At 50.5% G+C, this 24,498-nt stretch overlaps 3 protein-coding genes across 4 annotated transcripts; 1 reads left to right on the plus strand and 2 right to left on the minus strand.

The window, feature by feature from the left end:
* Positions 1-12,942: 12,942 nt before the first annotated feature.
* On the minus strand, positions 12,943-15,173 carry Tmem249 (transmembrane protein 249). The gene is made up of 6 exons (XM_057792230.1): positions 15,162-15,173; positions 14,254-14,404; positions 13,954-14,048; positions 13,659-13,854; positions 13,402-13,487; positions 12,943-13,167 (listed from the first exon to the last, which is right to left on the minus strand). Exons 1-6 carry the CDS (start codon positions 15,171-15,173, stop codon positions 12,985-12,987), a joined length of 723 nt encoding a protein of 240 aa, XP_057648213.1. The 3' UTR covers positions 12,943-12,984.
* A 145-nt stretch (positions 15,174-15,318) lies between these two features.
* Fbxl6 (F-box and leucine rich repeat protein 6) lies at positions 15,319-18,170 on the minus strand. The gene is made up of 9 exons (XM_057791998.1): positions 17,746-18,170; positions 17,333-17,491; positions 17,143-17,206; positions 16,764-16,895; positions 16,575-16,682; positions 16,381-16,494; positions 16,072-16,303; positions 15,749-15,995; positions 15,319-15,524 (listed from the first exon to the last, which is right to left on the minus strand). Exons 1-9 carry the CDS (start codon positions 18,135-18,137, stop codon positions 15,374-15,376), a joined length of 1,599 nt encoding a protein of 532 aa, XP_057647981.1. The 5' UTR covers positions 18,138-18,170; the 3' UTR covers positions 15,319-15,373.
* Positions 18,171-18,262: 92 nt separating this feature from the next.
* On the plus strand, positions 18,263-24,251 carry Slc52a2 (solute carrier family 52 member 2). Of its 2 annotated transcripts, none has more exons than XM_057792805.1 (5): positions 18,263-18,651; positions 18,726-18,960; positions 19,046-19,934; positions 20,027-20,150; positions 20,254-24,251. In XM_057792805.1, the coding sequence occupies exons 2-5, from the start codon at positions 18,831-18,833 to the stop codon at positions 20,464-20,466; spliced, it is 1,356 nt and encodes a 451-aa protein (XP_057648788.1). In that variant the 5' UTR covers positions 18,263-18,651; positions 18,726-18,830; the 3' UTR covers positions 20,467-24,251. The 2 variants fall into 2 exon arrangements, with proteins under 2 accessions (XP_057648788.1, XP_057648789.1); XM_057792806.1 differs by having other exon boundaries at positions 18,263-18,612.
* The last annotated feature ends 247 nt before the right edge of the window (positions 24,252-24,498 follow it).

Consider the following 24,498-nt stretch of genomic DNA (forward strand, 5'->3'; position numbering starts at 1 on the left):
TAGCAACTCGCGCAAAACCTCCTCGTGAGGCTTTCTTCTTGCTGTTTTGGTTCAGTTTTTATCCCTTTTCAATAAGGGTCTCAGTGTTTGGTCTGTGAATGTCTTTCTTCCTCTGCTTTCCTTATAACTACCCACAGTTCTGCCCAGGTCCCATCATGCAGGAAGGTTTAAGGTTTAAGTGGGGAGAGGGGGGATACAGGATGGGATGCTCCATTGTCCTGTTGCCAACAGCCCACTAATGTGTGCAGGTCCTTGTGAGCCTGTCACTATTTTGTCCACCTAGGGAATCAATGGACAGCCTCACTGGAGGGTCCACCCATGGGCTGAGACAGATTGACAGAGAATGGGAAGTTGGATTGAAAGAACTGGTGGGGACTGCTTCTGTGGTGACTGGGTGGGTGAGGTCATTAGCAGGAAGAGGTCCAGGCTTGTAGTGGTAGGATAATGGAGGCTAGTCCTTGAGACTACTTAATTCAGCCCCAGGATGGTTCTGGGATGGTCGATGTAGCTAATGACATGTCCTGGGAGAGGATGAAACAGTCTGCCAATTCAGTAAGGACTGGGTGACAAGATACCCCACTTCCAAGGCAGGCCGTCTGTGGTGAGAGAAACAGTAGCCTCCCAGAAGGGCTGCTGGCTTAGGGGGTAACACAGGGAAGTTACCTCTCCTGAGCTCACTAGGACAGGTTGAAGGCCCAGGGAAGGTCTACTACAAAAGGCCTGAAGGGTAAAGCAGGCTTGGTCCTCACTGAGGCTGACACTGGGGGCCGTGTCACAACTGTAAACAATGTCACAAGGAGGGAGGACAGTTTCTCTGTGTAGCCCTTTCTGACCTGGGGTTCACTCTGTAGACCAGGCTGGCCTCGAACTCGAAAACTCAGAGAGCCACCTGCCTCTGCCTCCAGAGTGCTGGGATTAAAGGCATGAGCCACCACCGCCCATCTACTACCATTTTCTAATAATGTCATGATAGGATTCCATCAATGCGTCAATGAGTCCTGGTAGTCAATCAGTTTCCGGATGCCCCACCCCTGGACTTTGTTGCAGTGGGAATCAGGCCTTCAACATGTGAGCCTTTTGGAGGAATACTTTATATTAAAACAGTGACAAAGCCAAAGTGATAGGAAGAACTGTGAGAGAGTCTGGGTCACAACACAACCATAGCTGTGTCCTTAAAAATAAGCAAACCAGGGCTGGAGAGATGGCTCAGTGGTTAAGAGCATTGCCTGCTCTTCCAAAGGTCCTGAGTTCAATACCCAGCAACCACATGGTGGCTCACAACCATCTGTAATGAGGTCTGGTGCCGTCTTCTGGCCTGCAGACATACATGCAGACAGAATATTGTATACATAATAAATAAATAAATATTTAAAAAAAAATAAGCAAACCACAAGAGAAAACACTGGGAAGATAAGAGCCAGGCAGATCCCCGAGCTCATTGGCCAGTCCACGTAGCCTACTTGTTCTCCGGTCTCACCATGCACACACACAAACCTGCACACATGATCATTGGCATATGAACACATATACACACAAAGAGCAAATGTCTAAGTAGTAAACATTTTCATTAAATATAAGTTCAGTCTAGTACTCTATAAAAAGTAACTGAAGTGAAATTTTTAAAAATAAATTATTTAGTTTGTGGGTATTGATGTTTTGCCTGCATGTGTGTCTGTGTGATGATGCCAGGTCCCCTGGAGCTGGAGTTACAGACAGTTGTGAGTGTCACGGAATTGAACTCAGGTCCTCTGAAAGAGCGGCCAGGACTCTTTTTTTTTTTTTTTTTTTTGGTTTTTTCGAGACAGGGTTTCTCTGTGGTTTTGGAGCCTGTCCTGGAACTAGCTCTTGTAGACCAGGCTGGTCTCGAACTCACAGAGATCCGCCTGCCTCTGCCTCCCAAGTGCTGGGATTAAAGGCGTGCGCCACCACCGCCCGGCTGCGGCCAGGACTCTTAACTGCTGAGCTATCTCTCCAGCCCCATGAGTGAAATTTTATAGAATGAACATTCTTAGACTCCCAAAGAAGTTAACAGGTAATTGGTATGTGAAAACTTATTAGGATCCCAAAACATGCCAATTTAGCTAGTGATGGTGGCACATGCCTTTAATCCCAGCACTAGAGAGACAGAGCAGGTATATCCCTATCAGTTCTAGGCCAGTCTGGTCTACATATTAAGTTCCAGGCCCATCAGGGATACACATTGAAACCCTGTCAATTAATTAATTGATTGATTAATTAATATTTTTATCATTAATTAATAGCCAGGGAAGAAATGTAGTTCAATGGTAGAGCTGTTTTAAAAAAGGGGCCATGGCAGTGCACCTCAAGATGCGTCCCAGCCCTCAGGAGACAGAGGCAGGCAATCTCTAAGTTCGAGGCCAGCCTGGTCTACAGAGTGAGTGAGCTCCAGAACAGCCAGGGCTTCACAGAGAAACTCTGTCTCTGAAAACAAAAAGTATTTGTGTGTGTGTGTGTGTGTGCGTGCGTGCGTGCGTGCCTGCCTGCCTGCCTGTCTGTCTGTATCTGCCTGTCTGCAGAGGCCAGAAATGAGTTTGTCTGGAGCTGGAGTTACAAGTGCTTGTGAGCTGCCCAGCGGCATAGATTCTGGGAATTGAACTCACGTCCTCTGTAAGAGCAGTATATGTTCTTAACTACCGAGCCATAATCTCTCCAGCCCAGTGGTAGAGCTCTTGTCTAAATTTGGAACAAGAGCCGGGCGGTGGTGGCGCACGCCTTTAATCCCAGCACTCGGGAGGCAGAGGCAGGTGGATCTCTGTGAGTTCGAGACCAGCCTGGTCTACAAAGGGAGTTCCAGGACAGGCTCCAAAGCTACAGAGAAACCCTGCCTCAAAAAAAAAAATAAAAATAAAAATAAATTTGGAACAAGGCCCTAGGTTCAGTCCCCAATACAGCAAAAAATTAAAATGAAAAGTAAAGGTTTGGGACTGGAAAGATGAGTCATCCGCTGAGGACAGTTGATGCTGTTTTGGTTTGGTTTGGTTTGTTGTTCAAGACAGGGTCTTTCTGTGTAGTCCTGACTGTTCTGGAGCCAGGCTGTCTTTGAATTCACATAGATCCTCCTGCCTCTACCTCCTGAGAACTGGGATTAAAGGTGTGTACCACCATGCCCATCACACTCACTACTCTTGCAGAGGACCTGGATTCAGTTCCCAGTACCCACAGGGTGGTTCATAACTCCAGTTCCATGGGATTTGACACCCTTTTCTGGCCTCTGTGGGCCAGGCACACATGTGGTACACAGACATATGTGCAGGCAGAGTACTCATTACAAAAAAAAAAAAAAAGCACTCATGGTAGAACATGGCTTTAATGCCAGCACTCGGGAGGCAGAGACAGGTAGATCTACATAGTGGTCTACAGGCCTGGTCTACAGAGTGAGTTCCAGGACAGCCAGGGCTATGTAAAGAAACCCTGTCTTAAAAAAACATTTTTCAAGCTCCCAAATTGGACAACTAGTGCTTTCCGGGTCCACTCAGCCATGCAGGACCAGAGCTACTGCTGAAGCACCAGGCTCTGTGCACTGAGCATCTGGCATGATCTCAGCCCCTCTAGCATGATGATCTCTCTTGTTGACTCTGCGCTCTTCAACTGGTGCAGTGGTTCTCCACCTTCCTGCTGTGGAATATTAGTTGAAGATGGGTTACATTCGTTTATGCCATGGAACATTGGCTTAGTGATGCAAAGCTGCCTTGCATTCTTTTGGGTTGCATTTGTTTAGCTCTGTGAAGCTGTGTTACTGCATCTCTCTAAAACACCTGATTGGTCTAATAAAGAGCTGAAGGGCCAATAGCTGGGCAGGAGAGGGCTAGGCGGGGCTGCCAGGGAGAGAGAACAAATAGGAAATAGGAGGAGAAATCTAGGCTGGAGAAGAAGCAGGGAGTAAGAAAAGGAGAGGGGAGGACCCCAGGGACCAGCCACAGAACTAGCCATGGAGGAAGAAGGGAAGAAAGACAGAAAAAGACAAAAAGCCCAGTGGCAAAACATAGTTAATTTAGCCAGGTTAATTTAAGTTAGAAAAACTGGCTAGAAATGAGCCAAGCTGGGGGCTGGAGAGAGGGCTCAGTGGTTAAGAGCAGTGGCTGCTCTTCCAGAGGTCCTGAGTTCAATTCCCAGCAACCACATGGTGGCTCACAACCATCTGTAATGATCTCTGGTGCCCTCTTCTGGCCTTCAGGCATACATGGAGGCAGAATGTTGTATACATAATAAATAAATGAATCTTAAAAAAAAAAAGTTTAGCCGGGCGGTGGTGGCGCATGCCTTTAATCCCAGCACTCGGGAGGCAGAGGCAGGCGGATCTCTGTGAGTTCGAGACCAGCCTGGTCTACAGAGCTAGTTCCAGGACAGGAACCAAAGCCACAGAGAAACCCTGTCTCGGAAAAAAAAAAAAAAAAAGTTTACAATCTCTATAAAAAAGAAAAGAAAAAGAAATAAGCCAAGCTAAGGCTGAGCATTCATAAGTAAGAATAAGTCTCCGTGTATTTATTGGGAGCTGGGTGGCAAACGCCCAAGGAGTAAAACAGCCAACTATACCTTCCTAATGCTGCAACCCTTTAATACAGTTCCTCATGTTGTGGTGATCCCCAACCATAAAATTATTTTTGTTGGTACTTCATAGCTATAATTTTGCTACTGTTATGAATCATAATGTGAATATCTGTGTTTGCTGATAGTCTTAGGGAACCCCTGTGAAAAGGCTACTTTATCTTCCCATAGGTCATAACCCCAGTTTGAGAATGGTTGTAGAAGGCTGCTTGTTCATTTCCCGGCTGCCCAGACTCCTGAAATAATCACATAGGAACCATATTATCTGCAATACTGTTTGGCCAATAGCTTAAGCGTATTCCTAGCTTGCTCTTATATCCTAAACTAGCCCATCTCCATTAATCTGTGTATCACCGTGGCTGTGGCTTACCGGGTAAAGTTCTGTCCAGTGTCTGTCTCTGGTGGGGCTACATGGCATCTCACTGACTCTGCCTACTCTTTCTATATCTCTTTTCCAGCCTGGCTATATTCTGTTAAGCCATTGGCCAAAAGCAGATTTTTTATTAACCAATAAAAGCATATACAGGCCGGGCGGTGGTGGCGCACGCCTTTAATCCCAGCACTCGGGAGGCAGAGGCAGGCGGATCTCTGTGAGTTCGAGACCAGCCTGGTCTACAAGAGCTAGTTCCAGGACAGGCTCCAAAACCACAGAGAAACCCTGTCTCGAAAAACCAAAAAAAAAAAAAAGAAAAAAAAAAAGCATATACAGAAGAACTTCCCATACCAGAGAACCACTGCTCTAAGGGACCCAGATGAATAAAACGTGTGTACAAAACTGTCATAATGAAACTCATTATCTTGGATAATTAATATATGCTTCTAAACATGGAGTGCCCATCAAAGATGAATGGATAAACAACAGAGATTACTAGTGATGTACCTTAATGATAGAACATGCTTGGTGTGTGGGAGGCCATGAGGTCATTTCCCAGTATTTCAAAGGAATGGATGAATGATTGATAAGTAAAAAGTTAAAGGTTGCCATCAAACCACCAAAAGGAATGAGACAAGGGTTCAAATCTCTCTGGAGCCCACAAACTCTGGTCTCTGGAGCAATGAAAAACTGTGATCACTGACATAAGCTTTGTTGTCCCCGGAAACCAATACTGTCCCCCTCAGATTCTGAGCTGGTTTGTTTGTTACGGAGCTTCAGGCGAAGCCCCAGCTTCCCACATGTTATGCAAGTATCCCCCGAGCTGTTCCTCTTGGCCCCAAGTTCTTTAAGCCTTGATTTATGTTGCAAGCGAGACTTCAGATAAAGAGAGAACACTTACATTTTCAAACAAAATCTGGAGGAAATATTTCCTATCTAGAACTCACCAGGCTGAGAAGTTCATTTTTTTGTTGTTGTTGGTTTATAGTCATCAGCATGCAAACTTTTTGTTTTGTTTTATTCTTTGGCATTTTCAGATAGTCTTTCATGAACCCCAAGCTGGTCTCAAACTCAGTGTAACTAAGGATGAACTTGAACTTGATCCTCTTTGGTGTATTACAGGCATTCACCACCAGACCTGGTTTTACACAAAGCTTGAGATTGAACTGTCGGCTTTGTATAAGTGAAGTGAACACTGCACCAACTAAGTCGCACCCCAAGCCCTGCACAAGGGTATTAAGGAACAGCCTCTGGGCATAAATAACATCTGGGGCACCACCTGTGAAATGCTTTTGGTGTCAAGGTTAAGTCCCCAGTGTGGGTGTCAAGACTTTGCATTTGGTGAGCTCAAAGGTTGGAGCAATATTCACACTGTTTTGTTTTGAGACAGGGTTCCTCTGCAATCCAGGTTGATCTTGGATTTGTGACAGTCTCAATCTTCTAAGTGCTGTCTCAGTCCTCTAAGTGCTGACATTACAAACATGAGCTACTGCCGGGCGGTGGTGGTGCACGCCTTTAATCCCAGCATTCGGGAGGCAGAGGCAGGTGGATCTCTGTGAGTTCGAGACCAGCCTGGTCTACAAGAGCTAGTTCCAGGACAGGCTCCAAAACCACAGAGAAACCTTGTCTCGAAAAACCAAAAAAAAAAAAAAAAAAAAAAACATGAGCTACTGTGCCAGCTCTTCCAACAATACTTTGTCCTAGAAGTTACCTTGAAGAAATTCTTGGGTGTGAACCTTGTCTAATGAATTGACTTGTTATCTAAATGGTTGAAAACCTACAGGGTGTGTAGAGGAGTCATGCTGACTTGGATTAAATGAGCTAGACTTTTCAGAGAGAGAGAGAGAGAGAGAGAGAGAGAGAGACCTTGAACTTCACCGTTTTTTGTAGGCACAAAGGAAGCCAAGAATTTGGGTGGTTAAAGGGCAGAGCTAAGAATCAGAAACAGGCCCAGTGGTGGTGGTAGTGGTGGCGGCGGCGGCAGCCGCAGTGGTGGCATCACACGCCTTTAATCCCAGCACTTGGAAGGCAGAGGCAGGTGATCTCTATGAATTTGAGACCAGCCTGGTCTACAGAGCGAGTCCCAGGACAGTCAAGGAAAAAAGAATTTGAGACAGCCTGGTCTACAGAGCTAGTTCCACGATAGCCAGTGCTACACGGAGAAACCCTGTCTCAAGGAAAAATAAAAAGAGGAGGGTGAGTAGGAGGAAAGAAAAGGAAGAGGAGGAAGAATGAAGAAGAGAAGCTGAGAACCAGCTCCTGGAGAAGTGCAAGGCTCTAGAGCAAGGCCCCTACTTCAGGACAGCAGGGCATCTACTGCTTCACCTGCTCCTGCTTCAAAAACAAATTTTATTTTACAGTGGTGGGGTTCAAACCAAGGACATCGTACATGCTGAGCAGATAAATGCTATACCACTGAACTACATTGCTGGCTCCAAAATGTTACCTAGTCCCCTCTCTGTTTTCTGTGAGATGGGGTATCACTATGTAGCCTAGCTGGTCTGAAGTTCGACATGTAAGTCAAGCTGATTTCAAACTCAGAAGAGGTTCTCGAGCTTCTGCCTCCCTAGGATCAAAGGCCTGCACCACCACACCTGGCTCATTTCATTTATTAAATCCAGCCTCCTAAATGCAGGGATTAAAGTGTCTACCTCCAGGCCAGGTTCAATATGTTCTATGCCTAGGATTCATTTGTCACAACTAAGAAACCCAACACTGATTGGCACATTAACTGAACCCAGGCTTTATTTGGAGTTGCCGATTTCCTCACCAGCGTCCGTTCTGTTCCCGGTGCCGGCTCAGTCAAGGTGATATACTACGTTTAGGCTTCTCCTTTGTCCCTTGTGGTCTGTGACGGCTTCTTAGCCTTCCCTTGCTCTCTGTGGCTTTGTTTTGAAGGAATGATGTCCCATTTTGTAGAATGGAGTATTTCACAGAATACTCCAGCTGGGCTCATCATGTAGTCCAGGCTTCAGACTCCAGTTTCCCAAGCACTGAGATGATATAATCGCATGCATGTGCCACCATACCTGCCTTCCGTTGGCCTGCTGCTCTTTGTAGATGAGGGTGACTCAGGCTTTCTTACTGAAGTCTGGTACATGGCACTAAAGTGACTGATGTCCACTTTGGTCACCTGATTTGAAGTGGTATCTACCAAGGTGGTCCACTGTCCGTTTACCGGTTCCCTCTTCTGTCCTCTGCTTTGGAAGCTGTCTACAGCCCACATTTCAACCCCAAGGGAGGACTGTGCCCAAGGACCCTCGTGTGCATCTATGCCTGACAGAAATGCTTAGACTCTGGCCTTCAACCTGTGTGGAGCGCTCAATGAAATGAGAAGTCAGGGGGCCTGTAAGGGGTCTGTATCTTGCAGGGGAGATCTAGACGGTGTACTCTGGTGGACTGTTTATGCTCACGGCTCTGCTCTTCCTGCCTGCTAAGGTCATCTCACCCCTCCACACAGCGACGGCTCTCCTGTGTAAGTTTCTGTCCATGGAGGCATCCAGCGTATGCTGGAACAAGTGCCCTCCAGGGCCTGCCCTCTTATTATAGCCTCTGAGAACCAACATCTGGGGACCTGCTGAATGATTAGATGCTACTTGGAAAAGGTCCTGCATGATAGCAGGTCATCTTGGACATTGTGGCCCTAACCAAGCTCCTAGCTAGTATAGCTACATGAATTATCCCAGCTACATAGGTAGAGTATACCGACCCTCTTGAGGGGGCCAGCCCTCAGAATTTGGGGGACATTGCTGTTTTATGGTTTGCATACTCTGTGGATACTGAAGGAACTATAGTGAACTGAAACCTTGCCCTCTTCCTCCTCAGCTTGGATTCCACAGACCGGAATTAAAACCACTCATATTTTCCTGGCTAATTGCCCACTGAGCAAATCTGAGCCGCAGAGTTCTGCTTTTCTAGATTATGAAGTCACACATTCACAACGCAAATGGGCAGTCCCTTGCTATACATTCCTGTCTGGTTATTCTCTCATTCCATGGAAGGCTATTTCATACCCCTTTTAAATTTTTTCTTTTATGTGCACTGGTGTTTTGCCTGCATGCATGTCTGTGTGAGGGTGTCAGATCTTGGAGTTACATTGTGAGCTGCCATGTGGGTGCTGGGAATTGATCCCAATCATGCCTTTTTTTTTTTTTTTTTTTTTTTTAACCTATTGCTCTATACCACTAAGCTGAGGGTCCTGTGCAAGCCTGTGCTCCCAGCACCTGGGAGGAAGAGGAAGGACCCTAGTTTGAGACCAATCTAGTTCAAGGTCAGTCTGGTATATAGAGTGAGTCCCAGGACAGCCAGAACTATTCGGAGAAACACTATCTCAAAAAACAAACAAACAAACAACAGAAAAGGAAAAAAAAAAGAAGAAGAAATGGCAAAAATTGAAAACTTACATATAAGGACAGTTTCTGAAATTAAAAACATATAGTTATATTGCCTTAACCAGGAATTATTTAAATAATCTCCCAAATGATATGCAGTACAGGCTGAGTATAGTCCATTGTGACCGTATGCTCGACCAGCTGTTTTCCAGGGCAGAATCAGAGGAGGAGAGGGAAAAGACCCTGCTCCCAAGCACACTTGTAGAACATGGTACCTACAAGTATTCAATCACCTGCTTCATAATAAATCTTTTGTAACAGTAATATTTGTACACTAGTATTCTTTTAAAAATGTTTGCGAATGTATGTATGTGTGGTGTGTATGTGTCTGTGTGTCTGTATGTCTGTGGTGTGTCCACTTGTGAGTACGGGTGCCCACAGAGACAAGAGGGTGCTAGATTCCCTGGAGCCAGAGTTGTGGGAAGTTGTGAGACACTTCATTTGGGCACTGGAGACCAGTGTTGGGTTCTCTATACAAGCAGTATATTCTTTTAACCACTGAGCCTCATCTCCAACCCCCCCAATGTGTCTTAACTGTTCTGCCTCTGCCTCTGTGTCAGGTACCAGGTTGGCATCCCTGTACGTGTTTTTTTGTTTTTTTTGTTTTGTTTTGTTTTGTTTTGTTTTGTTTTCGAGACAGGGTTTCTCTGTGGTTTTGGAGCCTGTCCTGGAACTAGCTCTTGTAGACCAGGCTGGTCTCGAACTCACAGAGATCCGCCTGCCTCTGCCTCCCGGTGCTGGGATTAATGGCGTGCGCCACCATCGCCCGGCCCTGTGTGTGTTTTCATCTACTACCCCTACCGAGCTGCCAGACACATCTTACCCAGGCCCTCAGCTTTGTAAACACATAAGAAAAATGTGGTGGTGGTGGCGGGGGGGGGGGGGCTGGAGAGATGGCTCAGTGGTTAAGAGCATTGCCTGCTCTTCCAAAGGTCCTGAGTTCAATTCCCAGCAACCACATGGTGGCTCACAACCATCTGTAAAGAGATCTGGCGCCCTCTTCTGGCCTTCAGGCATATATGCAGACAGAATATTGTATACATAATAAATAAATAAATATTAAAAAAAAAAAAGAAAAAGAAAAATGTGGTGGGGGGCTGGAGAGATGGCTCAGAGGTTAAGAGCACTGGCTGCTCTTCCAGAGGTCCTGAGTTCAATTCCCAGCAACCACATGGTGGCTCACAACCATCTGTACTGAGATCTGGCGCCCTCCTCTGGCGTGTGGGCATACATCAAGGCAGAATGTTATATACATAGTAAATAAATAAATCTTTAAAAAAAGAAAAGAAAAATGTGGTGGTTAATTTTGTCAACTTGACTGAAGTTAGAAGCACCATGGAAAAACACTGCTAGGTGTGTCTGTGAGACCCACCTTGTGGGCTAGAATATTGGTTGTATATAAAGGAGGAAGTGAGCTGAGCACCAGGATTCTCTCTCTGCTTCCCCACTGTCGATACAAACGAGACCAGCTACTCTGTGATTTTGCTGGCTGCGCCTCCCCTGCCATAACCAGCTGTATCCCATCACGCATGAACCAATATAAACTTTCTCCTTTAAGCTGTTTCTTGTCTGGTATTTGGTCGCAGCAACAAGTAACCGATCGAGATACAGACCTCTGCATGCAGCTCCTTCTCCCTATGCCTTTCTGGTTAAAATTAAAAAAAAATAATACTAAACAAATAAAACTCCGTGCAGGGATAAAAAAAATTACAGTTCGGTGGGACACCGTTTTCCTAGCACCTATGAATCCCTGAGTTTAAACCTCAGATCTGAAAATAATAGCAAATACTGAGAGCTTTTGCCCGCAACTTCGGGCCTGACTCCCCTGAGAACGCTTACTCCCATCCTGGTCACCAGCCCTAGTGCCCAGGACAGAAACCCTGGGCCATACAAGAAGCAGCTTTGCTTCCCAGGCTCTACCTATCCAGTAAATCGTTCAAGCTGTGACCCCAGCTGACTCCTCTCTGCAGTTCCTGAAGTCTCAGTGCCCCCACTGCTCACAGAGCTTCTCGTTGAGCTTCCCAGCCATTTTCCATTGGGTGGCTAACAGTTTGGGATTTTCCAAGGACATTTTCTGTCCATCATCCTTTCCTCCCTATCCCTCTTCCTCTCTGTTTCCTTCCTTTCTTCCTTTTTTTTTTGTCCCAACAGATTGATGGAGCCTATGCCTTGCACACGCCAGGCAAGCATTCCACTGTGAGCTATATCCTATACTCCAGATCCCTTATTAACTTTTTTCTTTTTTCCGAGACAGAATCTCATTATGTAACCCAAACTACCTCCACCTCCTGGGTGCTATGATTATGCCTAGCCCCTTAGTAACTTTTATTGCTATTGTTGAAACAGGGTCTCATGTAGCCCACGGCTGGCTTGAAACTCACAATGTATCAGAGGATGACCATGAACTTCTGATCTTCCTGCTTCTATCCTCCAAAAGCTGGGATTATAGGTGTGTGCCAGCAAGTCCTGCTCCTTAACATTTGAACAAGGAGTCCATATTCCACCCCCACCCCCCCGTCCCCGCCCTGAGACAGGGTTTCTCTGTGTAACAGCCCTGGCTGTCCTGGAACTTGCTTTGTAGACCAGGCTGGCTTCGAACTCACAGAGATCTGCCTGCCTCTGCCTCCCAAGTGCTGAGATTAAAGACAACCACTAGGCAAGGCTCCATATTTTCATCTTGTGGCTCTACAAATTACATAGCTAGCCCTGGTCCCAGAGTCACATGCCAACATGTTGTCCACAGAGCCAGATGGACAGCAGTCCTCTGCTCCTGTGGCAGCCCCGGGCATTAGGAGGCCTCAGGTGCCGGTATGGGAACTAGAGTGTCTGTCAGACAAGGGAGCCCCAACCAGAGACGCAAAGCACAGGCCATGGTGGACCGGACAGCTCTGTCAGACAAGGGAGCTCCTACCAGAGACGCAAAGCACAGGCCATGATGGACCGGACAGCTCGGCCGAGGACTCTGGGAGCCACGTGTGTATAAGCACAATCCTGTATGTACCAGAAGGCCCAGGGCATATCGTCTGGCTCTGGCCCATGTCACTGAACTAGAGGCAGGTGCCTACCAGACAGACCAGTCATATTCTGACTCCTCGGCTTCATTGGTTAGCCCCAATTCAGTATAAGCTGGGACAGGAAGTCCCAGCTTAGTGACGAGTTCAGGCAATCAGAGACCAGGTTTCAGTTTCCTTGCTTTTTTTTTTTTTTTAATATTTATTTATTATGTATACAATATTCTGTCTGTGTGTATGCCTGCAGGCCAGAAGAGGGCACCAGACCCCATTACAGATGGTTGTGAGCCACCATGTGGTTGCTGGGAATTGAACTCAGGACCTTTGGAAGAGCAGGCAATGCTCTTAACCTCTGAGCCATCTCTCCAGCCCCCAGTTTCCTTGCTTCTTCCGACCCAAACTGTGGAATTTACTCCAGTAGTGGAGAAGATGGGATCCTCAGGCCCTGGAAGGTTGTGCTAGGGGAAGACACAAAGGAATCCCCCTCAAAAACAAACAAACAACAGAAAACCACCTGGCTGGAGGTTGAAGCAGCTTTAGTAAGAGGAAGGCTAGTAGATGGGGCTGGCTGGCAGTCCCTCCAGGACGGGGATAAGGGACAGCATAGGGAGAAGGAGTGTGGGGTGGGGTTCAGGCCCCAGAGTTAAACATCCAGATCGGTGACACTTGACTTAGTGTAGATTTGTGTTTTTCGCTGCACAATGCCAGGGCTAAAGGTGGCCCCCAGTGGCCAGTGGCGGACAACATGACGGTAGGAGGAGGCCAAGTAGTCAAAGTAGTTGATGTTGAGTTTCCGGGCGATGTGCCGACCCAGGAATTCCATTTGCTACGAGTAAGTGAGTGGCAGCCAGTTGTTCATTCTCCAGATAGGAGAATCCCCACCAGCAAGCTCTTACATACCTCTTCCTCTTCCCCGAGGAGGTCCCCTACCCCTGCCCCGAATCCACAGTGCTCCTGCCACCCTTAGTAGAGCGGAGGCCTCAACAGAGGAAAAATAGCCCCATTCAAGAACTCTAAGCTAACTAAGTAGTATCTTTTGCGGGGGGAGGGCAGGACCCACCTCATAGCGCTCTGACAGCTGCACCAGAACAAGTGGCTCTAGCTTGTGGCCACAAAGGACCAGCTGGAAGAAGCACCTGCCATAGACTGCCAATAGATGAGCAACTGAGCCAGGAACCTAACCTCCCAGAGCCTGGGGGGGGGGGTAGGATGGTAGGGGCAGGGCCTCCAAGGTGGGAGTGTCCAGATGGACTACTGGCCCCCCCAGCTCCGAATCCACATCCCTCTCCCTCTCCCCTCTCCTATCCCAGGCATCACCGTCAGAGCTGAGTGCCAGGCGCACATAGACCAGATGCATAGGGCCCTGACACACAGTTCGGCCACTGATGGAGAAATGGTACATGCCGCGGGTGTGGTTCAGCACTAGGCGGCGCCGGGGGATTGAGGAAACCATGAGCCACAGGCCTATAGCCATGCCATAGAGAGAAAAGCACCAGGTCTCCTGCTTCTGCACCTGTAGGCACCAAGGATTAACAGGGAGGTGAGCTCTGGTTGGAGCTTCGGTGTGGCCCTCATGCCAAGGGAGAGGGGGGTGGGGTGCAGGAGCTCTGACCGTTCTCAGGACACCAGAGCAGACCAAGACAAGGCAGATGATGAAGAGCAGCGTCCCCTTCCAGAGTGTGTCCAGGTAGTACTCGAGCACAAACACTGAGGACAGCATGGCCCAGCACATGAGGACAGCCCGGAGCTGCCCCCAGATGTCGGACAGTGCCGGGGGGATCCTCCCAGTGGAGGTTCTCCATGCTACTACAGTGTCGCCCCCCAAGTGCACCTGCCTGCCTACCCTCACCCACCCAGCTTCAGCCAGCCTCTCCACTTGTGGGAACCTGGCAATGCCCAGTCCCCTGCCCACCATCTGGCTGCTGCTGCTTGAAGGGGTAAAAGCTGTTGCTCTTGAGGCGATTGGCTAAGTGTCGCTCAGTAGAGAAGAGTCCTACGGCCCAGAGCTGGAAGCGTGTGGCAAAGACAGACGTGGGGAGGCCAGAGGTCTGCTCCTTGGGGACCTAGTTAGGTAGAAGTAGTCAGCATACAGCTTGCCCACTGCCCCACCATCCACTGTCTATATACAGGGCTCCCACCCGAGACAATTCCAGGGCTGCAGTTCAGGACGGAGCAGGAGCTGCCAGACAACAGCAGGGCCGGGAAGTAGGTAACAGTCTAGGCTGAACTGCCTGGGTTCTAGAAGTTCAGAGTGAAGGATTCTAGAAGGGGCTATTCTATTGACCACACCTTTCTAGTGAGCATGCACTCTCTGGCCTGTCTCCGTGACGTGGTAGGCAGCGTGGCTTCCTCACGGCTAGACAGCCTAAGCCACTGTTGCCAATGTTATCAACTCACGGATTCTGGTGGCTGATGACGGCCTCTGTGCTTTCTTTTCACCATTTATTTATTTATTTGGTTTTTCGAGACAGGGTTTTCTTTGTAGCTTTGGAGCCTGTCCTGGAACTAGCTCTTGTAGACCAGGCTGGCCTCGAACTCACCTGCCTCTGCCTCCCGAGTGCTGGGATTAAAGGTGTACGCCACCACCGCCTGGCTCTTTTCACCATTTCATACCTCACTCCCTACCCTATCCTCAGATAACTGTGTCCCAAGGGTGCAATTCACAGTCCAAGAGTCAAACCCTGCAGTGAGCAGACACAGCAAACCCTTGGGCTAGGAGACCTAACGGTCATTCCCACATACACAGGCCTAGGATGCTGTAGCCACTCCATCAGGTATGGCCCCTGATTTTCACCCAACAACTTACTCTAAGGACTGTACATGTTGGTCCATGCTTGTAAATCCATCACCTGGGAGGCTGAGATAGGTGGACCTGCTGTGCGTGTAAGGTCAGCCTGGGCTAGCATGAGCAGAATCTCAAATAAAACAAGGGACCATACAGAATGCTTAAAAATACTTTATTATAACAAAAGCTCGAACGTCTGCAAGTGAAAGGGGGCAGGGCAAAGCTGGTTGGTGTCCAGTTAAGTGGACTATCTGGAGGACAGCGGGCTCGTAAGCAGCTGTTCTAGACACCACTGAACTTCCTCCAGACCCCGGTAGGCACGCTTCAGTCCCCTGGGGAGGCAGCGGCAGGACTCCAGATTGAGATACAGCAGCCCTGGGCAACTGCTGATCACAGAACTGTGGAACAGGCAGGTCGTGGGAAAGTGAGCTGTTGGCCAGGGAGCCTTGTCTGTCCTCACTCTACCCCAGGCCTAAGCCTAGTTCTCCTGATGTCCCCAAGTAGGAGTCTGACCTACACTCATCTTGGCCCCTGGAAAAGTGAAATGAGGGAGGACACCTCTGGTTCCCCAAATCAGATAAGCAAGTACAACATTCACAGAACTAGAGAAAGAGGCACTGACCTGACTGTGCTTGGTGTAACTCGGGTACCCCTGAGGTTGAGGGAGCACAAGGCTGGATGTAAGCCCCCAGAGGTGCCAGAGAAAACAGCTAGGGCCTGTTCCAGGTCTTTCTCGCTGAAGCCTTGGCCACTGATGTCAAGTTCCCTGAGGCTGTGATACCACTTCTGGGTCAACAGGGGGCTGCCTTTCTTAGCCAGAGTCAGCCCATCAGACATGCCGTAGAGGCCCAGGTACAGCTGTTCCAGCTCTGCGAGGAGAGAACTGGGAGTGAACAGCAGGAAGGCAGTGAGCCCCTCTCCACCTACCACACAAGGCCAGCTGACCTTGACATGGTAAATCACAAAGGCCGGCAGGTGTGATCCTAGCACAGCCTCGAAGATCCAGCAGGCGCAGTTTGGGAGAGCAATGGAGCAGGCGGTCCAGAACCTCATTGCTCACAAAGCTGCAGGTGGAGCCAGCCAGGCAGAGCTCCTCAAGGCTGGGGAAGCCTGGTCCCTGGGGCACCCCTCGTCCACAAGGCTTGGGAAGCCAGATCAGATTCAGCAGTCGTAGCACCTGGGAGTCGGGAGGAGAGACAGGCTGCAGACAGGTCGGCGGCGAATGGCAAGTGAGGGAAGGTAGGGCAGGGATACCTGTAGCCGGGGGCAGGCTTTCTGCAGAGCCTCTACGGGCAGCTGCAGGGGCGTACTGTTGCAGCTCATGCCGGTGCTGACCTCCAGGACCTGGAGCTGGGGGCAGCAGCTGCCCTGTAATGGTGGGGAAGCACACTAGGTCAAAAGGCCTGGCAGTTCCCACGCAGTTCTGCCCCTGCCCATCACCAACCTACCAGCAGCGCACCCAAGATGGCTGTCGTCTGGGAACTGTAGGTCAGCCACAGCTTCCGCATTCGGGACCCTGCCTCCTCCAAGAAGCTCACCACAGCTGTGGACTCTACCTAGGGGTCCAGTACAGAGTTGTGTGTGTCACCTCACAAGGGCTGAGGCTTTTGCAGGGCCCCTTGGGACGCAGGACTCACCATGGAATGGTGTAGGTCCAGGCTGTGGAGCTGGTGGCAGGCTTTGGCTAACATGACCAGGGTGTCAGCAGTCACACTGTGGCAGTCTGAAAGCTTGAGGAAGGTGAGCCGGGGGCAGAACTTGCTAACCAGCTGTGGCAAGAGAGAGGCCATGTGGGATGGGGAGGGAGGTCCTGACAAGTCCATCCTGTGGCCCAGCTATGACTCCATTCTGTCCATGCCAGGCCCACTTGGGTGCCTTTTCCTCTGGCAACCTCCTACCTACAGAACTGGGCAGGCAGACAGGCAGACATCTCTGTGGGGCAGCACCAGGGCAACTCCCCGAGAGTGGGCAACACAGATGTTACAGCTGGTGTTCAGGGCAGGCTCAAGTTCTCACCTCCAACACAGGGCGTACTTGAGACTTCCAATGGATGAGGGTCAATCTCTGGAGCTGTGAGAACCTGGGCGATAGCAAGGCCCAGCTGTACTAGAGTCCTCATGCCCCTCTGGCCAGCATCCTCCCTTCCCAACACTGACCCACGGAGGCACTGGTAGTGCAAGGGAATGAGATGACAAGGGACCCTCACCGATTGGGTATGAGCCACTCCAGGGAAGCAAGGAGCTTCTTCTCTGCCTTAAGGTTGCCCTTGGCAGCCCGGCCAACCAGTGGGGGTGACAGGGTCACAGTGTGCCAGAGTGAAGGATGGGAGGTGGCTTCATGCCAACGGCGGCAAACGCGAGCAGCCCTAGGAGAAGAAACAGTCCGCTGAGAGTGTATGACTCTTCGTGAGTGATGCCTACAATAAAGTGTCTTAGAAGCAGCATATCTGCCCTGGCAACTTGCAGTGCAGCGGTCTCAAAGCCAGGCTTCGGGGGCTCCAAGTGGAGACAGGTGCCGGAGCACTCGTGTATGCCCGTTGAGATGCTCTGCCCTCTGCCTTGCAGCTCAACCCGCTCAGTGGGCCAGGCCCTACCCCGGCAGGCGCTGTTGTTGGTGTACCTGCCAAGAAACGGCATGGGCCCATGAGCCGCAACCAATAACCCGAAAATATGCACCAGGACTTCTAAGGGAATACGGTCTCCCCAGCCGGAGTCCGGGCCCTGATCGGGCGACGGCTCAGGTCGGGGCTTAACCCTGGGCTTGGCTGCCGCTGTGGGGCCGCGAGTCAGAGGTCTCGGAGTGCGGCGAGGGGCGCGCCTGTGCGCACGAGCGCGGGTAGGTTCTAGGTCCGGCAGCACGAGCAGCATGCTGTCCGCTTGCAGCAGGTGGTATCCAGAACCGCGAGGTGCCAGCCTATCCCACCACCAGTCCTCGGCCGAGCGGGCTCGCGCATCGGCACGCTTGGAGCCTCGAGCTCGACGCCGAACTCGCCCAGAGGATACAGGAGCCATAGCTCCGGTACCTCCGCAAAAGCGGAAGGTGGGTGTGTGGGCTGGGAGGAAGAGGCGTGGCCCAGGCCTCGGGCCTTCCACTGTTAGCTTCCGGGGGCGGGACTTCCGCTGTGAGTCTAGCGGATTTGAGGGCGTCTTCATCCAGTCCCGGAGCTGGGGTTTGGCTGTGTCCCGAATCAAGCGGCGTGTGCTCCTGGAGCTGGGCGGGCAGCTTCTGCTCCACGCCCCTGATGCACAACGCTCGGCGGTGGAGCCCTGGGTAAAGTCAGCCTGCCACGCCCCTCGCCGACCCGCGCCGGCTGCCGCGGAGTTCGCCTTGGTCCTGATTAGGTTTAGCAGTGCCGAGACTTCATTCTCCTCAAGCACCAGAGACTACTCCTTCGCTGGTCGTCCTCCCGGGAGCCACGCTTTAGGCCAGCTTCTTGCTCTCCCGCTTGCCAGTCTTGCTTTGTGGGGTCCCGGTGCACGCTCCTTGGTACGTGCAGCTCCTGATCTATCTGCCGCCTCCCTCCAGGTACCTTGGTCTTGCCATCTCTTTACCTCAGACCCCGGTTCTGTCCACTCGCCTAAAATTTTGTCTCCCTCTAGCTGGAAGAGGTTTGGCTCCTAGAGTAGCCAGGGAAGCTTCGGACCTACGTGGTGACGAGTGGACTGTTAACCTGCGCTTTGTCCTGGAGGGCCCCCTTTGACCTAATGGCAGCACCTCCGCTGGGCCGACTGGTGCTGACCCATCTGTTCGTGGCCCTCTTCGGCATGGGTTCCTGGGCTGCGGTCAACGGGATCTGGGTAGAGCTGCCTGTAGTGACGAAAGAGCTCCCGGAGGGTGCGTGAAGTGGGTGGAGATGGGCCGCAGGTGCTCTTTGTTCCTTAGCCTGGTGCGCTTACACGGTCTCCTCCCTCCACTGCAGGTTGGAGCCTCCCTTCGTACCTCTCTGTGCTTGTGGCCCTGGGGAACCTGGGTCTGCTGCTGGTGACCCTGTGGAGGCGTTTGGCCCGCGGCAAGGGCGAGCGGATCCCTATCCAAGTGGTGCAGGGACTAAGCATAGTGGGCACAGCCCTGCTGGCCCTTCTGTGGAACCACGTGGCCCCAGTGGCAGGGCAGTCCCACTCTGTGGCCTTCCTCACGCTGACTTTTGTATTGTCACTGGCCTGCTGTGCTTCTAATGTCACTTTCCTGCCCTTCCTGAGCCACCTGCCCCCTCCCTTTTTACGCTCTTTCTTCCTGGGCCAGGGCCTAAGTGCCCTGTTGCCTTGTGTGCTAGCCCTGGTGCAGGGGGTGGGCCGCCTTGAGTGTCTGCCCGTGCTGGCCAATGATACCACTGGGCCTCCTATCCAGCTGTCCCCCATCAATTTCCCTGAGCGCTTTTCTGCCACCACTTTCTTCTGGGTTATGACTGCCCTTCTGGGCACTTCTGCTGCTGCCTTCCAAGGTCTCCTGTTACTACTGCCGTCTTCATCCTCTGTCCCCATGGTAGATGCAGGGCTTCAGATAGGAACACCAGGAACAGAGGAGGAAGAGGAAGAGGAAGAAGAGGTCTCACCGTTGCAGGAGCCACCAGGCCAGGTGGCAGACACTGCTCCCAGCCCAGACCCTAAGGCCCATCGGTTGTTCTCTTCCCGAAGTGCCAGTCTACTGGGGCTGCTGGCTGTCACCAATGCTCTGACCAACGGTGTGCTGCCTGCTGTACAGAGCTTTTCCTGCCTGCCCTACGGGCGCCTGGCCTACCACTTGGCTGTCGTACTGGGTAGCTCCGCCAACCCCCTTGCCTGTTTTCTGGCCATGGCAGTGCTATGCAGGTGCCCATGGGTCCCAAGCCCCGGTGGGGAGGAACCTGAGGTCAGCCAGAGCCTGGGACAGCCAGTCCTGAATTTCAGCTCATCCTTGGCAGGTCTCTGGCAGGGCTGTATGGTCTGTCTATTCTGGGCATGTTCTTTGGAGCCTACCTGATGACACTGGCAGTCTTAAGTCCCTGTCCTCCTCTGGTGGGCACCTCTGCAGGTGTGGTCCTTGTGGTAAGTAGAATGGAGAGATGAAGCAGGATAGGGCTTGTCTCGGAGCAGGGGGACTTCACATTTAGCCTGCTGCTGCAGACCTCCCCTCTACCCCCACTTTCAGGTGCTCTCGTGGGTACTGTGTGCGGGCGTGTTCTCATACGTCAAGGTGGCGATCAATTCCCTGCTGCACAGTGGAGGCCGGCCAGCGCTGCTTGCAGCTGGTGTGGCTATCCAGGTGGGCTCTCTGCTGGGTGCCATTACCATGTTCCCTCTCACCAGCATCTATCCAGTATTTCAGAGTGTAAAGGACTGTGCGGACCAGTGTGGCCCCTGAACCTGGGACATGTGGGACTTACTTCACCTCACTTGTCTCCCCCTGGAGATCGCCACAGTGACTGAGTCCGGTGGCCCAAGGTGGCCTCTCTACTCACAGATACACTCATGGATATTGTACACTCCATAAGAGACCTGGCTTTTGAGAAAAGACCAGGGTGAGGACCAAAGAGCAGGCCTGGAGCCAGGGGTAGGTTAGGGCCATGGCCTACACCCTGGGATCTTTGTGGGTTTTTCAGAATAAAACATCATCTTTATCCGGTGAGTTGTTAATCCCACAGCACAGCTCCCTGTACCAGGTCAACTTCCCTCTGGGAGTAGAGGGTGTCTGATCTTATGGAACTGGAGTTACAGACTGCTCTGAGCTGCCATGAAGATGCTGGGAATCGAACCCAGGTCCTCTGGAACAGCAGTAAGTGCTCTTAACCACTGAGCCTCCTCTCCAGCCCCAGGTGTTGGCTTTTAAGGTTCCAGCCCTCTCAGGATCTATCAGCTTGAGGGCCTCGCTTACCAGTCCTCCCAGCTACCATCTTCCAGTTTTCCGCTCCTGCAGTCAGAGCCCCAGGTCCTGGTTCAGGAAGATGTGTGGGGCGGTTCAGGCTCTCACACAAAGGGCTGGAACCTCAAGTAGAACTGGAGAGGCCATGCCAGGGCAAGGGCCTTACTTTCTGCCTTCTTTACATATTATGGCAGACAGAGAGAGGCCTGTCGGGGAGGCAGGACACCAAGTGTGTCCCCGTGTGACTAGAGTGGTGTGACGCCTCAGTCTCTCAGGAGTTCGGGGGGATGGCGATTTCCACCAACCCTTGCTGTCCAGTCCTTCCAGATGATCCTCTGAGCAGAAGCCTTTTGTCCTTGCCTTGGCCTCCTGGCTTTGTTGTCCTTCCCTGGGCCCTCATACCTTGTCAGGACCCCTTGAGCAGGAGGACCTCCCTGTTTCCTGTGACTCAGACGTTGGCGCAGATAAGCAGGGGTGGCTTGGTGAGGTGGGCATGTGCTGAGGGCCTGCAGGGGTGAGGGTGCTATGCAGGGGTGTCTGAAGAACTCTTGAGCCAGTAACCCTCTTCCCCTTTTGTACTCTGCCCTTGTCCCTGGTCAGCACCCATGCCTGGGGCCCACCCTCTGTCCACCTGAGGCTAGAGACCGGTAGGGCTACCTCCAAGCTCCTTTTTTTGGTTTCCTTAGGTCAGTAATCAAACGGCCTCAGCCCTGAGTTCCCATGTGTATCATCTATGCAAGGTATGCTAGCCCAAGGGCCATAGGTCAGCATGGCCCTTCAGATATGTGTGGTCTGCTAGAGAGAAGGGGGTGGGTGCCCCAGATCCTAGCCAGCCTGAGCCAGAAGTGGGCAGTTTGAGGAAACCACTGCTCTTTGAAGTTCTAGTACCTTCCTGTCCTACCACAGAAAGCTGGGCAAGGGTCAGAATAACACAGGGTAGAAAACAAGTCCAGGATGGAGACAAGGCTGTGTGCCAACTCCCAGGGTATTTATGAGGGACAGGACAGCCCAACATTCAAGTCTCCAAGACTTCTTGTGTCAGAAGGCAAACCCTTGGGGACTGAGCCACACTACACTGTGTGCCACCACTAGGAATGTCCCCTTGGCCTTTAGAAGTCAGAAAAGGGCCATTTACAGGTAGCTTCTTTTCCCAGGTGTGAGATAGCCCATGATGCAGGGATGAGTCTTGATGAAATAAGGCTTGCCCTGGGACTGAAAGACGACCACTCAGGACTTGACCTCCCTGGGTTCTCAGCCCACTGGTCCCCAGTAGCTGTGGGTTCTGGTGTAACTGCAGATGTGGCAGCCTTTTGTTCTCACCCAACCTAATTTGGGGACACAGAACAATCCTTTAAGGGCCACCACACTTGAATTCAGAGGGATTTCCCCAACTTCTGTGACGCTGGAGGACAGCAAGGGATGGAGTATCAGCAGTTCAAGAACTAGCCGCTGTGGCTGGAGAGATGGCTCAGTGGTTAAGAGCATTGCCTGCTCTTCCAAAGGTCCTGAGTTCAATTCCCAGCAACCACATGGTGGCTCACAACCATCTGTAAAGAGGTCTGGCGCCCTCTTCTGGCCTTTAGGCATACACACAGTCAGAATATTGTATACATAATAAATAAACATTAAAAAAAAAAAGAACATTAGATTTAAAAAAAAAAAAAACTAGCCGCTGGGGCAGATCCACCCCATCTTACCTCCCAGGGGACCGTGGGCTGCCTCGCCTTTGCTCAAGTGCTCACAGCCTCCAGGGCTCCAAATCTAGTAGTACCCAGTATTCCTCTCCCTTCATTTTCTTTCCCCTCTACCACTGCTTCCTCCCTCCATTTTACCTTTCTTTTTCTCCCTCCCTCCCTCCTCCCTTCCTTCCCTCACTCCTCCCTCCCTTCCTCCCCTCCCACCCTTCCTTCCTTCTGACAAGATTTCAGGTAGCCCAGGCTGGCTTCGAATTCACTGTGTAGCCGAGGATACTTCTGCCCTGAGTATCAGCCTTGCCAGTTTACCCAGTCCTGGGAATTGAATTCGGAGCAATGCGGATGTTAGACAAGCCATCTATTAACTGGGTTACATCCTTAGTCTCTTGTGTATATTTTTCTCTAATTCTTATCATTTGTGATTTTAACTCCAGAAGCAGGACTGGGGTATAGTTCAATGGTAGAGTTCTTGTCTAGAATGTGCAAGACTCTGAGTTTGGCCCCCAGGACTGCAAAACAAAAACATAACTATTTTCTGTATGATAATGGTCGTTGGGGAGAGTATGGGGGATGCTTAATGGGTCTAAAGTTTGCTCTGAAAGATGAGTCATTGGGTTGGATGGTGGTGGTGCTTACACAACATTTTGAATGCCTTTGAAGTCACTGACCTATACTTTGAAAGTGGTTAATTCCCAGCTCTTAGGAGGCAGAGGCAGAGGCAGGTAGGTCTCTGTCAGCTCAAGGCCAGCCTGGTCTACACAGTGAGCTCCAGGATACCCAGGGCTTCATAGAGAGACCCTATCTCAAAAATAAGACAAAAACGAAAAGTGATTGAGATAGTAAGTTTTTGTTTTGTTTTGAGACTGCCTCGGATAGCTGAACCTGGTTTCCTTGTTCTTTTGTTTGTTGAGATAGGGAGAGTCTCACTGTGTAGACCAGGCTGTCTCTGCTACTGGAGTGCTAGGATCAGAGGTATGCATCACCAGACTTTGCAAAAAGAATTATCTTTTGGTACCATCAAATACTTACAGAAGAAAGAACACCATAGATGGGATTTTCTTCAGAGTAGCCCGGCAGCCGGATGTGGGACATGCCTGGTGTAAGATAGGCCTCAGCTGTTAGGATGAAACAGACATGTTCAAGATCTTACGCTATTTGGCCTAATTTTGTGTATGTTTAAAATACCATCTAATAAAAGCATGTGTTAAGCAGAAAAATACAGTAGTACAAAACATCAACTGTTGGTTTAGCGTAAAAGTGTTATTTGTATGATAGTTATTTATAATTTATTTCATGTGTGTGGTGCCTGGTGCCTACAGAGACATGCGTCATCTCTGGCAGCTGTGACAGTCATGATAAAGAAGAAATGTGCGAGCAGAGTTTCTGTGTATTGTTGGATTAATAGGAATTATACTTTGTTAGGCATGGTGGCACACTGCTTGAACTCCATCTACATAGTGAGTTCCACGCTAACCAGGAATACTCATTGACATCCTGATAAAATGTATGTATATGGACATTAAATTTAATCCAGAGAGAAAATTGCCAACAAAATAACTTTAAAATGAAGAAGAAAATGACAAAAGAATTAAAATGGGCTTAATATGGTGGCTCGTGCCTTTAATTCCAGCACTTGGGAGCTAGAGGCAGTCAGACGTCTGAGTTTAAGACCAGCCTTGTCTACAGAATGAGTTCCAGGACAGCTGGGGTTACATAGAGGGGAAAATGGAAATGGTACAGCTGATCCAGATGTGGCGGCACATTCCTGTACTCCCGCCGCTCAGTAGGGCTGTGGCGGCACATTCCTGTACTCCCGCCGCTCAGTAGGGCTGAGGCAGCA

The sequence above is a fragment of the Chionomys nivalis genome, chromosome 17, assembly GCF_950005125.1.
Source record: "Chionomys nivalis chromosome 17, mChiNiv1.1, whole genome shotgun sequence".
In the NCBI taxonomy this organism is placed as follows: domain Eukaryota; kingdom Metazoa; phylum Chordata; class Mammalia; order Rodentia; family Cricetidae; genus Chionomys; species Chionomys nivalis.

Coding starts and splice junctions, on each gene's coding strand:
- Tmem249 (XM_057792230.1), bottom strand. Junction 13,855..13,953: donor GCTCTGGTGTCCTGAGAACG/GTCAGAGCTCCT, acceptor TGGTGCCTACAG/GTGCAGAAGCAGGAGACCTG. Junction 13,168..13,401: donor AGCTGTCAGAGCGCTATGAG/GTGGGTCCTGCC, acceptor ACTTACTCGTAG/CAAATGGAATTCCTGGGTCG.
- Fbxl6 (XM_057791998.1), bottom strand. CDS start 18,137: ATGGCTCCTGTATCCTCTGGGCGAGTTCGGCGTCGAGCTCGAGGCTCC. Junction 16,896..17,142: donor AAGTACGCCCTGTGTTGGAG/GTGAGAACTTGA, acceptor CTCTTGCCACAG/CTGGTTAGCAAGTTCTGCCC. Junction 16,304..16,380: donor AAGCCTGCCCCCGGCTACAG/GTATCCCTGCCC, acceptor CCCGACTCCCAG/GTGCTACGACTGCTGAATCT.
- Slc52a2 (XM_057792805.1), top strand. CDS start 18,831: ATGGCAGCACCTCCGCTGGGCCGACTGGTGCTGACCCATCTGTTCGTG. Junction 18,961..19,045: donor GACGAAAGAGCTCCCGGAGG/GTGCGTGAAGTG, acceptor CCTCCACTGCAG/GTTGGAGCCTCCCTTCGTAC. Junction 20,151..20,253: donor CTGCAGGTGTGGTCCTTGTG/GTAAGTAGAATG, acceptor CCCCACTTTCAG/GTGCTCTCGTGGGTACTGTG.